The 12,437-nt window shown below is 35.0% G+C and overlaps 1 protein-coding gene and 2 long non-coding RNA genes across 4 annotated transcripts; 2 read left to right on the top strand and 1 right to left on the bottom strand.

Annotated features, from left to right (window-relative positions):
* Window positions 1-2,421: 2,421 nt before the first annotated feature.
* Window positions 2,422-5,068, bottom strand: LOC102668536 (uncharacterized). Its single transcript, XR_005892448.1, has 4 exons — window positions 4,818-5,068; window positions 4,515-4,617; window positions 2,653-3,566; window positions 2,422-2,562 (listed from the first exon to the last, which is right to left on the bottom strand). It is a non-coding gene; the product is annotated as an uncharacterized lncRNA (long non-coding RNA).
* Window positions 2,556-3,050, top strand: LOC106799817 (uncharacterized). Its single transcript, XR_001389644.3, has 2 exons — window positions 2,556-2,708; window positions 2,788-3,050. It is a non-coding gene; the product is annotated as an uncharacterized lncRNA (long non-coding RNA).
* A 974-nt stretch (window positions 5,069-6,042) lies between the features above and the next one.
* LOC100808855 (RCC1 domain-containing protein RUG3, mitochondrial) lies at window positions 6,043-11,125 on the top strand. 2 transcript variants are annotated; one of them, XM_006586142.4, is made up of 7 exons: window positions 6,050-6,803; window positions 8,224-8,363; window positions 8,947-9,141; window positions 9,273-9,401; window positions 9,490-9,645; window positions 9,801-9,835; window positions 10,649-11,125. In XM_006586142.4, exons 1-7 carry the CDS (start codon window positions 6,283-6,285, stop codon window positions 10,748-10,750), a joined length of 1,278 nt encoding a protein of 425 aa, XP_006586205.1. In that variant the 5' UTR covers window positions 6,050-6,282; the 3' UTR covers window positions 10,751-11,125. The 2 variants fall into 2 exon arrangements, with proteins under 2 accessions (XP_003530841.1, XP_006586205.1); XM_003530793.5 differs by lacking the exon at window positions 9,801-9,835 and having other exon boundaries at window positions 6,043-6,803.
* The last annotated feature ends 1,312 nt before the right edge of the window (window positions 11,126-12,437 follow it).

Raw genomic sequence — 12,437 nt, forward strand, 5'->3', positions numbered from 1 at the left:
ATTTTTGATTAAGCTAGAGTAATCCTGTACCAGTTGATCTACACACTCAGTGGTACAAATGGCATTGTATACTACGTATAGGGGAATAAAATCATAAAGGGAAATTACTAATAAAAAACATTATGATAAAGTTGGTTAGAAAAATTGATCTGCTGGATGACCAATTGATTGTTCTCCATGCCAATTATCTAGCACAGATAAGTGGGAAAAAAATTGATAGTTTGTACTTTCGAAATCTTAATTTGGAAAGTGAATTTTTTTGGTCTAGGAATCGAATCTCCATCAGTTTAAGGAATCTAGATATATACTAACTCTGCGGAGCTTTGGTTGGTATAACATGTATGACACTCACTACTCCAAATGTTACATTTAGCGACCTGGATACACCAGCAAAAGTTTGATTGTCGGTAAATGGTTTTGCAGCCATTTCTATCGCCGGTAATGGATATAAAATTGCCACAAAAGTGATCTTTGTTGTAGTGGACAAAACTATGGTTGAGAGTTGATACATGTTTGAACTTACATGTTTACTTCCCAAATTCAATATAGTATAAGCAAATTAATTAATGTGAAAATTTTTCTTTTCCAATGAGTCAAACCGTGGTTGAGAAACTATAATTTACATAAAAAGAAGTTTTCTGTTACAAGCTTTTTTTAAATAAAAAAAAAATCAATTACACCTTTGTAAAACAAGCTAATTCTAATTTATAAAATGTAAAAGTTGATTAAAATTGAAATGATAATAAAATTAAAATAACACCTTTGTAAAGCATGCAATAAATTTGAGTCCCTTAATTATTAAAATAAGTCAAGTTCTTAATAATTATCACAGGCCAATTGCCTAACTAAGCCTATATATCCACCAAAAACAGCTAGAGGAACATGTTGAACCTGTCTCCCTTCAGTAACTCCTTTGACCACTGACCATTGCATCTGTCGGTAATAAAGAAAAAGTAGAAAGTAAATCGTCAACCTCCACCGTAAAATCAAATATTTAAAGGGTCCGAGCTGAGGCTCTCAATCTGGCCTTTTGAGTTTTAGCCTTGTTGTTTATTCAGTTCATGCATGGCTACTAAATTTTCTCACAGTCATGCCTAGTTAATCTTTAGAAACATTCCTTCTTGAAGTGTTTTACTTTTTTTTTATCTCTTAATGTCACTTTCTGCCGCTCGCTACTAAAGAAAATGACAGCATGCAGATCTTATACAACTTGTGATTACTATTTTTATTTTTCTAAGAACAATAATGTGGCTATTTAGTATATATGGAGAGGAACGGAAGAGTGGAGGGTAAACTTTGTATTTTCAATAAAATATCAGACATGCAACTCAACAAAATTAGGGAAACTTCATGAACAGATATATCAATAACTTACTGAATATAGAGGAATATATTAATAATGATTTAGGAATACTACAGATAATTTGTTTCGTAAGCTTCAGTTTTTGGTGTTGATTTGGTGTTTCTAGTTTTGTTTTTAAACATACATAGGAATGATAATGAGAATCAGATTGCAGCCTAGTGCCCAGAGCTTCCTTAAGGAGCATTTTAAATTACATTAAATCTATTAATTGAACAAGCCTTATTGCTCATGTCATATTTAGTTGCACCTACCTTACCTCATCTTCTTGCTATGTCTTTGAATCTCACTTTTAATATAAAAAAAATAACAGAGTAATTTAAAATGTAGAGTAGTAATTAGCTGTATAAAATTGATAGATGTGAGCTTAAATTAAATGCAATATAACACCTTTCCGAGCTTTATCATACACATTTTCTGATGTGATTGACAGATGATCGCAAATAAGTTTGTGGGGAAATATGGAGAAGGCTTACCAATACTCTATTTCTTAAGACTCCAAATGGTGCTGAGTGGAAATTGAATTTGGAAAAATGCGATGATAAAATTTGGTTTCAAAAGAGTTGGAAAGAATTGGTAGAATACAGGGGTGTCAATTTGGGCTTGTAAACAATAATCCCCGTGGGAACTGCCCTGGCAAATGGGGATTTTTTCTCCGCAGGGACGGAGTTGAGGATAAATATTTCCTCGTGGGCACGGCGGGGACAGGGACAGGGCGAGGATCCCCGGGGTCCATTATTTTTATATTAATAAAATAATAACAAATCTTTTTTAAATTTACTTGTATTAAAATTTAAAATTAATGTTTTTTAAAATTCCAGGATGGGGAGCGCCCACACCATTGACATCCCTAGTAGAGTATCACTCTCTATCTCATGGCCATCTTTTGCTTTTCAAATGCAAAGTAACTTGTAATTTTGCAGAAGAATCGAAGGCTACTGATAACCACGTTTCAGCCCTTGATTGAGGAAGTTCTTTCAAAACTTGTAATTCGTTCTTCTTGGTTGTGAACTTGTGATGCATCATGCATCATGCATCCATCCATTCCAATGGACCCCTGGTAAGCTTCAATGACAGGTTTGGCTTGTAGAACATAAGTTGAATTACAAAATAACTGTTTCTCTCTTTCAGGGCAGACATTACCACCTATGTTTTGTAGGAGACACTTTAATTCCCACAAGAAGCATGTGATAACAAAGTACCTGATAACAAATGTTAAAACAAGAACAAATTTTAGACTTTCAAGTACCTGATGTTTGCATCTTTGAGCTCATTCATGCTACTAAACTAACCTTTATGATTCGCATCTTTAGACAGACAGAGAGTTCAAATTGTTCAACATCTCAAGGTATACGATGTTCACTTTTCTATTCAAATTGTTCAACATCTCAATCCTTCTAATGAATGCGTTCCTCTATCTTCTACAGAACCTAGTTAAATAAGAGCAGCTTGTCAAGGACAGATAAAAGAAATGAAAACCATCATTGTTTCCAAATTTGCATCACCAAAGAGTTTCAGGTTTCTTGTCTGAAGCTTAACATGCATTCCATCAGGAGTTGTTTGAACACTACTACCAAACATTTGATGGCATAAACTCAAGTGTGGAGAGTGGACATAATTTTGGATTTTTGAATGAGTTTATTCTCTTTCCTTGACATTTCAAGAGTTAGAATCTACTTATTATGAGTTATTTTGTTGTCATGGGTATTGGCTAAGTTAGAATCTACATATGATAGCAGAGCATAAAACTAAGGGAATATAATTGCTGTGGGCAAATTACTAACAGAAAAATATCATAAAATTGAATGGCCAAGTGATTCTGCTCCAATGCCAACTTACTATGAAGTTACCTTTTATTCTATCGATTGCGACCTTTGCATAATGGTTTTCCTCAATATTATCACAAAAAGGATCTGCTACGACCAAACCGCAACAAAAATCAAGCAATCACTCTTAAGCAACAGATTATCTAAATGAAAAAGACAAGAAGGCATGGAGCAAAGGAGGGAACAATTCAGAGTACACCATTGAGTTATCGAAATGATGTTATCTGCACGGATAATTGTGCGATGAAGCTGCGAAATTGAGATGTGCTGGAAGGAAACGCTAGCGAGTGCGAGGGAGAGAGAGCAACGGAGACGCAAATCTACATCCACGTCGCTGACGAGGACGCACCTGTCACCTGCAACCTCTGTTCCATCGTGTTCTGCAGTAGGAACCAGATCAAAGGACAAAGCTGTTAGAAAAAATTAAAATAAATAAGAATAAGTAACAAAATAACTTATATAAATCAACAATACATCATATCATACAATAAACACAAAATGAAAAAATAAATTAGGAGAAGAAATAATTAGCCTGAATTAAAACGCGCAAACATTATCCTTACAGAGAAAAAGCTTCACCACACTAATAAAAAAGTCTGATTGCGCTAAAGATATCAAAACAACCTTAACAAATTATTAACTCATTAAAATAAAATCTTAACAAAATCTAAAATAAATATTTTATTTTATAAAATAAAATTAATATAAGTAATATATATATTTATAAATTTTAAATTATAACACAAATATTTACCAACAAAACCTTGCAAGGGTTTCATGGTGTGCCACCACAAGCACTATATTTTGAAAAACTCTGCGCAAGGGTGAGGTTTCAATGCAGATGGGTCAAGATCGAACCTTTCTCCGTGCGAGAGCGAGGTTGCAGTGAAGATGTATCGAGATACAACCTTTCTTTGTGCAAGGCCAAGGTTGTAGCAAATATGCGTCGGGGTGAGGCAAATATTCATTCGAGTTAGGTGCAATTCATATCCCCCACGAGATAATGTGTGACAGCAGACATTATGTGCTTGAATCTTTTGGCCTTTTTTTTTTCTTTTCTCTTATATATTATAAATAATACAAATCAAAGCAATTAACCTCAAAGGAAGTGTCCTTTCGTTTCTGAACAAAGTTCTCCCAAGTTTCATGATCAATGAACCCATAGATATCACAAGGAGATTTGGCTTTGCATTTCCCATACATATATATATATATATATATATATATATATATATATATATATATATATGGGATTAATTTGAACCAAATTGGTATATGTTATGTCACTATGTTTACAACACCAAAAGATATAAAAAAGATTGTTGTACCTTGTTGTCTCTATAAGATTTGATGGTTGCAACCAGCAACTTATCGATCTCCGGCTATTCATCTCACTCTTTGTAATAATTCATGTCGTCAAATCTTCTTGTCCTATACAAGAGGAAGCAACCAACAATGAGAAGAACAAACAAGCAACACACTCAAACCCAAATGCAAACAAGAAAAAATAATGGGACAAGGGGTAAGAAAACAGCAAGCAGAAAGATATAGTACATTATGTTGTGAGTATAATCACATCTACTGCAAAAGTGTAGTGCAATGGCAAGAGAAATGAAATAGTTCAAGGTTACCACTTAGTCATTTGGATATGTGACGGTTAAGTGTGGTGTTCAAGGAAAAGTTGGTGTTCATCTTGATCCATTAAACACGGATTTTGATTTATAGATCCAAAAAAGATGAGTAATGTTAAGAGATTTAACACGAGAAGTGAAAGGAGTGAGAGGGGCAAGAGCGGCTTTAGTGTTTTAGACTGAGAAAGAAAATCTAGTTGTTAAGTTTTAGGGTTAACCTCAGTACTTGTTTTAAGTGAACAACAGAATATGGCTTGGACCTAATCTTTTTCTCAATTTGTTGGATAGGTTCGATTTTTTTATGAATGTAAAGATCCAAAATCCAACTTGCCTAGTGAAATTCATTCAAACCCATTTTTTCACATGACCAACACATTTACTTGCTTTAACCAATCCATAGACCATTTTTTTCGGGTCAGGTTAGTTGCCGGTTCCCTTCCCACCCCTACTAACAACCATCACACTAGGTACTTTTTTCATTAAATTCATTCTATAAATTATATAAGTCATTATTAGATTAAAATAATCTACACGGACACCATAGGAAATAGTAGAGTACTAATCACAAATTTACATGCATTATTATATATATATATATATATATATATATATATATATATATAGAAGATAAATATAAAGATTTCTATTTTTTAATGCGATCTTAATTTATAATTAAGCATCTAATTGACGTCAAGTACTACCAGAAATTCACATTATGATATGTTTTTGTTTAAAAAAACAGAAATTTAAAGAAAAAAAAAAGAAATAAAAAGTAGGATAATTTTTTAATGATGTCAAATGGCATTCATCTAATTATCTTTAATATCACTACTCATTTTACTTGATTGAAATTGGGGAAGTAACAATAAAAATTCAGATATGTTTCAAATTGAAGTCGAATATGGTATTGCACCTTTAGATCTGCAAAGGTAATCAACCCATGAAGATCGATGGAGATGTGAGAGAGGAAGGTGTTGAAAAAAAGGCTAGATTTTTTTACGGAGAAGAAACATAAAAAAGAGAATGAGTTTTTAAAACGGACAAATTGGGAAAAAAAATGAAAGAAAAAAAATTATAACTGTTGATTTAAAGTTTAAAATATCTCACAGACCAAAAAAAAATAAAATTGGCAGGCACAGTGCATAAATAAATTTCACTTTCACACACTATAGAGTCCCTTACAAAGCAACAATATTAAATGTTTTGGAAATAATGACTTTGAATGTGTTAGAAGCCGGATTCTACCGTACCACGAAAGTGAAACATTTTTCGGGTGATATGGGAGTTATAGTGAATCATGGTAACTTTCATATCGTTTGGTCAAAATAACTTTCACACGGTGAAAAAATTTCACTTTGGCACCGTGGTGGTAGAAGTAGAACTACCCGGCATATTTTACCCTGAAAATCCAAACAGCTATCAAGATTCAGCAGCAGTAGTAGAAGCATAACCTAACTGAAAACACATGGTGATGCCACTCCTCCGCCACCGCCTAGCCACTCTCACTCACCGCTTACGCCACTCCTCCGCCGCCGCCGCCACCCCGAAACCCCCCATCCTCTACACCGCCGACACAACCGCCGACGCCACCGCCACCCTCCAAGTCCTCTCGTGGGGCAAAGGCGCCTCCGGCCAGCTCGGCGGAGGCGTCGAGGAGACCCGCCTCTACCCTTCTCCGGTTGCCAACCTCGCCGTCCCCAAATCCTCCTTCGCCCTCTCCCAAACCCCTGGCCGCCGCCGCCTCCTCCCAAGCCCACCGAAGCGGGCCCTTGAAGTGGGCCTCTCTTGTGGGCTTTTCCACTCCTCCCTGATCGTCGATGGGGCCCTCTGGATTTGGGGCAAAGGCGACGGCGGAAGATTGGGCTTCGGCCACGAAAACCCCTTGTTCGTTCCCACACTGAACCCTCACCTCGATAACCTCCTCTCCGTCGCACTCGGCGGCTTGCATTCCGTCGCGCTTACCTCGGACGGCGAGGTCTTTACGTGGTCAGAATCACTTCAACTTCTTCGTCCTCTGATTGGTTACCTTTTCCGAGTTTCTGATTGTTGTTTTCCAAAATCAGGCACATAATGCGTTGTGTGTTAATATGAACTAGACTTGGTTGATCAGCTAAATCTGATTAATTGGATTCATTGATTGACTGTGTTATTGGATATTCCACATTGACTATGCCCAATTTAAAGTATATAAGTGAGGGGTAACTCTTACCTCACAAGCCAGTTTTATGGGTTTGAATTAGTCCAAATCCAAAATTCTAAAAGTGTTAACCAAGACTTCTTACATTGTTTGCATGCAGTTTTTTTCCTTCTCTTTTATATAGGCATGCTTGGTGAGATTGATAACATGAGAAGAGCAAATCTCAACTGTATAATGTATAATTTAAATATATGGTTAAAATTAAAACAAACTTGACCATCCATGTATGATTATATGATTAAAATTTAATCAACTTACCTCTCACTAGATATGTCTCCTTTGGTTGAAATACTGGTTCTTTTTACTTAGCTTGACTGAGAAATACCGCAAAAGTGGTTGGATTTAATGCCTGAACTGTGTTTATTTATATAGGGTTAGAAATTTTGAATCCTTCTTTGACTTATGCTTGGCTTAAACTCAAGATATTGTCAAATTTACTCTACTATGGAATCATAATAGGAACTTGACAAGTGTTTTATTTTCATTTTTTGGGTGTGGGAGATGACATTGCATGAGTAAAGATAAAAGAATACTGCTAGTTAAAAGAGAACTCTAGATATCAATTTAAGACACTCATTGATGCTTTGCTCATGAGGTTATATTTTACTCGTTTTAGACAATATTTGATGTTTGGTATGTAACTCAAAGATTTAGAGATGAAAAGCTTGTCTTTTGACAACATGAATGCATGAATTGCTCACCAGAAGTTGTGAAACTAGTGTTGGCTTCGGTGAACACTAGGTTTCTCACTGGATTAACTTCTAATCAGACACCAAACTTGGATTCCAGCTCATGAAATAAATATAGATTAGATTGAGGTTTTTGTTATCTGCCAGCAGTTACTTCAACTAGTATACCCTAACAATGTTAACATCTACACAAAAGAGTAGGTTTTTTGTAGCAATGGGGGTATAACTCAGTATTTTGTGGGGGTGGGTGCAGCCTGCCCCCTGTCAGAGCCTATTGTTAGCTGTTGCATGTGAACCTTTTAGTGAAACTTTCAGAATCATTTTTCCTTTAAGGCTCTTAGACACTTGTATTTAAAAAATTAACAGACTTTGTCGAGTTTGGGAATATTTTTGTAACTTCAGGGAGTTAAAAGGTTCCTAAATTTTATGATGAGCACGTAAAGTTTTATGTCAGCTATTTATTCATGCTTTCTTTCCTCTCAATAACGTTAGTTTTTATGGATGCAAATGAAGTTTGCAGGGGTTATGGTGGTTTTGGTGCACTTGGGCACTCAGTATATCATAGAGAGCTATTTCCTAGGTTGGTAAAAGGCTCCTGGGAGGGAACTATAAAACACATTGCTACCAGTGGAACACATACTGCAGCAATCACAGAATCAGGTTTGTTTTTCAGCTGGAACTTTATTCCAGCTTTGTTTAAAACAAATTTAGATTGAAGAATCTGAAGAAAAAATAATTACTGAATTCAAAACAGGGCTGATCACGGCAGTGTTTTCCTTATGTCAAATTGTTTCCCAATGTTTTCTAACCCTAACTTTTTTTTTCTTTTTTCTTCGGGACAAGAAAAGAACCCATTGAGAGAAATACGATAAGTACAAAGAAGGATAAAAAATCTTCTTAAAATTACAGACTCCAAATATACTTATTTTCTTCCAGAGTGATTGAATGAAGATGCACTTTTGTTATACATGTCAAATCAGATTTTTGATATATTGAAAGCTTTGCTCTACTGTTTCACTAACATGTTTGATTGAAGATATAAATTTCTATTTAATGTTTATCTTTTACTTTACTTTTTCTTATTTCACTAACATGTATGTAGGACCATGCATCTATTTCTCCTAGCGTTCAACTTTCTAAAACCAATTTGAGTTTCTTATTAGGAATGTTCAGGAACCTGAACTAGATATCAAAAAATGGTATCCATCCTTTGAAACTGATGGCAGGTTCATATTGGATGTAGGGGAGCTTTATATCTGGGGTCGAGATGAAGGGGATGGCCGATTGGGCCTTGGTCCTGGTCGGGGCCCAGATCATGCAGGTGGACTTAGTATCCCTTCCAAAGTAAAAGAGTTACCTTACCCTATTGCTGCTGTATCCTGTGGGGGATTTTTCACAATGGCATTGACAGTGGATGGACAATTATGGAACTGGGGAGGTAATTGTCACCTGCTTTATATTAATTTTTTTCCCTATATTTTCTGTAGAAGATTAGCAAAATTCTTTTAGCCTGTGCTTAAGTGAATAAGTGCTTTTAGTTTTAGAAAATTGATAGTGCTATTTTCTCAGCCAATTCCAACTATGAACTTGGGAGAGGTGATAAGATTGGTGGTTGGAAACCAAGACCAGTACCCAGCCTTGAGAATGTTAAAATAATTCAATTAGCAAGTGGTGGATATCACTCCCTTGCATTAACAGGTATGTTGATGTGACATTATTAGTATTGTTTCATTTCCATTCTCATGGATCTTGTCATTATAACTACTTCATTCTTGATTTACATTAGATGATGGCAAAGTGCTCTCATGGGGCCATGGTGGACAAGGTCAGTTGGGCCATGGATCTATCCAGAATCAGAAGATACCAGCAGTAGTTGAGGCTTTAGCTCATGAGAATATTATATATATTTCTTGTGGGGGTTCCTCATCAGCAGCTGTGACGGGTAATACATTTCATCTCACCCAGCATGTTCTACTAGCTACAGAACTTTTCACTTTTAATATATAAATAACTTTTATCCTTCACCATGTGTCCTATAGAGTCTAATGCCCTCTTCAGCATATTTTTATGATGCTCTGAAATTGTATGGCATTGTAGGCTACAGGTTGTCTCCAGAATCAGATATTTCAGATGTTAGTGTTGGATAATTATGTATCTGCAGCACCACCACCATTTTTTGGCCTTTTTATCAAAAACCATCCCCACCATGGCCCTGCAATGAATGCTATTTAATAACACTGATTGATAGTTTGATACACCATTGAATCCAAATGTTAAATGTCTACCAAATCAGGGGAGCTTCATTCAGACCCTACACAATATTGGAAATTGATAGGGAAGTTGGACTCTTATAACTTATTATGGCCAGACTTGACATATCCTTTGTTAGAAGTTTTGTTTGTTAGTTTCTTCACTCTCCCTATTATAGCCATTGAGATACATATTCTCATGGCTTTATCTGAGATATAGGTTGCACTATTGCTGCATATATAGATGCAGATTGGGCTGACTGTCCAAGTGAGACACAACTTCAGATTATTATTATGTTCTTATTAGAGGCAGTCTCATTTCTTAGAAAAGTAAAAGAGCAAAATGTTGTTGCTTGATCAAGTGCAAAGGAAAAATATTGAGTTGTGTGCCTGTGAACTAGAATGGCTAAAACTTCTCTGACTTGAAGTTTTGCACAATATGGTCTATGAAAGTTATTTGTGATAATTAGAATGCATTGTGCATTCCTAGCAATCCATTCCGTGAGTGACCTAAACATATAAATCAAAAGTCTGATAGCTAATCCCTTGAGCAATTTACTAATCCATGGTCAAAGTGGTGGTAGGTTGTTTGACAGAAAATTTAACTATGGGATTTCTTATTTTATTTATCATAACGTGAAACAACTTTTCGAATCATTGTAGTGCTAAGCATGCATTTTTTTTTGTTCTAAACAGATAATGGAAAGTTGTACATGTGGGGAAATGCTAATGATTCTCAATTGGGAATTCCTGGGCTACCACCGGTTCAATCATGCCCTGTTGAAGTCAACTTTTTAATGGAAGATGATGGATTAGGACCTCACAAAGTTTTATCAGTTGCAATTGGTGCATCACATGCCATGTGTTTAGCTTTGAGGGAGAGTAGTTGATTTTGTCAGCTGACATGGAAATTTCTTCTTTGACTATAATGCCCCACTGAATTTTGTAAGAAGATCATTGAATTGTCGTGGTCTAATAGTGTATACCCTGATGGGTTACTAGCAGCATTTGTTCTTGGAGTCTAACACATCAAATTGACTATTCTGGATATACCAGAACTCCAGCGTTTACAGTTTGATTGTCCTAAAACCTGATTCCAAAAATTAATACTTTCAGGAATTATGTAACTTTTGATGCTTATTCCTTCGTAAATGAAAGAGATTGAATTTTGAATTTCACCTCGTATTGGAAAATGACTGAACCTAATTCACTCTCGAAAACTAAGTTCAAGGGAGGATAATTGTTGAGGTCTTTAAGGAGTATTTCAACCATATTTTACACAATATATTTTTACACCTTCAGATCCAAGATTGAATTTTGAGAGTGAAGTATGCAGAAATAGAAATTTGTAGATAATCTTACATTAATACACAATAGGCTTTCATATCATATTAGAGACGAACTGGGTTTAATTCATTTTCAAAGAACTGGGTTTCGTATTTATATTTCTAGTCAATGTGAGATATTTAGCACCTCTAGGAGGTTAGGAATTCTTACACAATGTCTTGAGCCTGATATACACATGGTGTTGAAAGCAGGGACTTAAACTTAGTTATCATAGACAATCTGCTTTACAAACACTGCATACCATTTTGTGACGGTCACCATATTTCTCTACCAAGTTTAATTATGCTTGTAATTTCTTATTTCGGTGGCTGATTCCTTTTGTGTTTTTACTCTTTAGAAGAGTCTAGTTGTTAATTTAAAGGGTCAACCATTCAACACCTCTTTTTCATGCCTCTTTGTCCTTTTATAATTTTGTGATGATCATTCTTTATTTGGATCTATATTTAAATTAGTATATCAGATTTTTTTTTATAGTAACTACAAAGGAAAAGACTGTTTAAATATACATTTCCAATATCTAAATCTCATGCCAAAATTTTATTTGAGTACTCCTAGATTTTACCTTTCTACTCAAAGTTGAAGAGAAGCTGTCGCAGGGCATTCGCAAATAATATATCCGGTCCTCCACTTAAAAAATAGTTGATAGTGTAATATCTTTTATACTGTCAATTTATTTTAATTAAATTATATGATGAAATGTTTATCTTGCTTGTAACCAATTTATAGGAGATGCACAAGTTATTTTTTGAAAAAAGCAAAAAAAAAACTCCTTAAATTAAACTTCATTGACTGTACATGAATTAACCCTCCCAATATATGAAAAATCTACTTATTTAACGAAAAGTGTTGCATGTAATTACATAATCATTCAAAACGATAAAAAAAAAAAAAAAAAGATCAAGCAAAAGAAACTACTCGTCCGCAGAACATTTGTGGTGAAAATTTCATACTTTTGCTCAGTTTACAGAATCCTTTTGACAAGTGAAATTTGACTTGGCATATATCATTGTTAATTCATTTTTATTGATTAGGTTTTTTAATCCAATATCAAGTACAATTGTTGTAGTGATTCCTATTAATAGCATTAAGTGTATCCTCGTGGAGTGTCTCATGGAGGAGGACAATATCAGGTGGAAGA

Source organism: Glycine max, chromosome 8 (assembly GCF_000004515.6).
Source record: "Glycine max cultivar Williams 82 chromosome 8, Glycine_max_v4.0, whole genome shotgun sequence".
Taxonomy (NCBI): domain Eukaryota; kingdom Viridiplantae; phylum Streptophyta; class Magnoliopsida; order Fabales; family Fabaceae; genus Glycine; species Glycine max.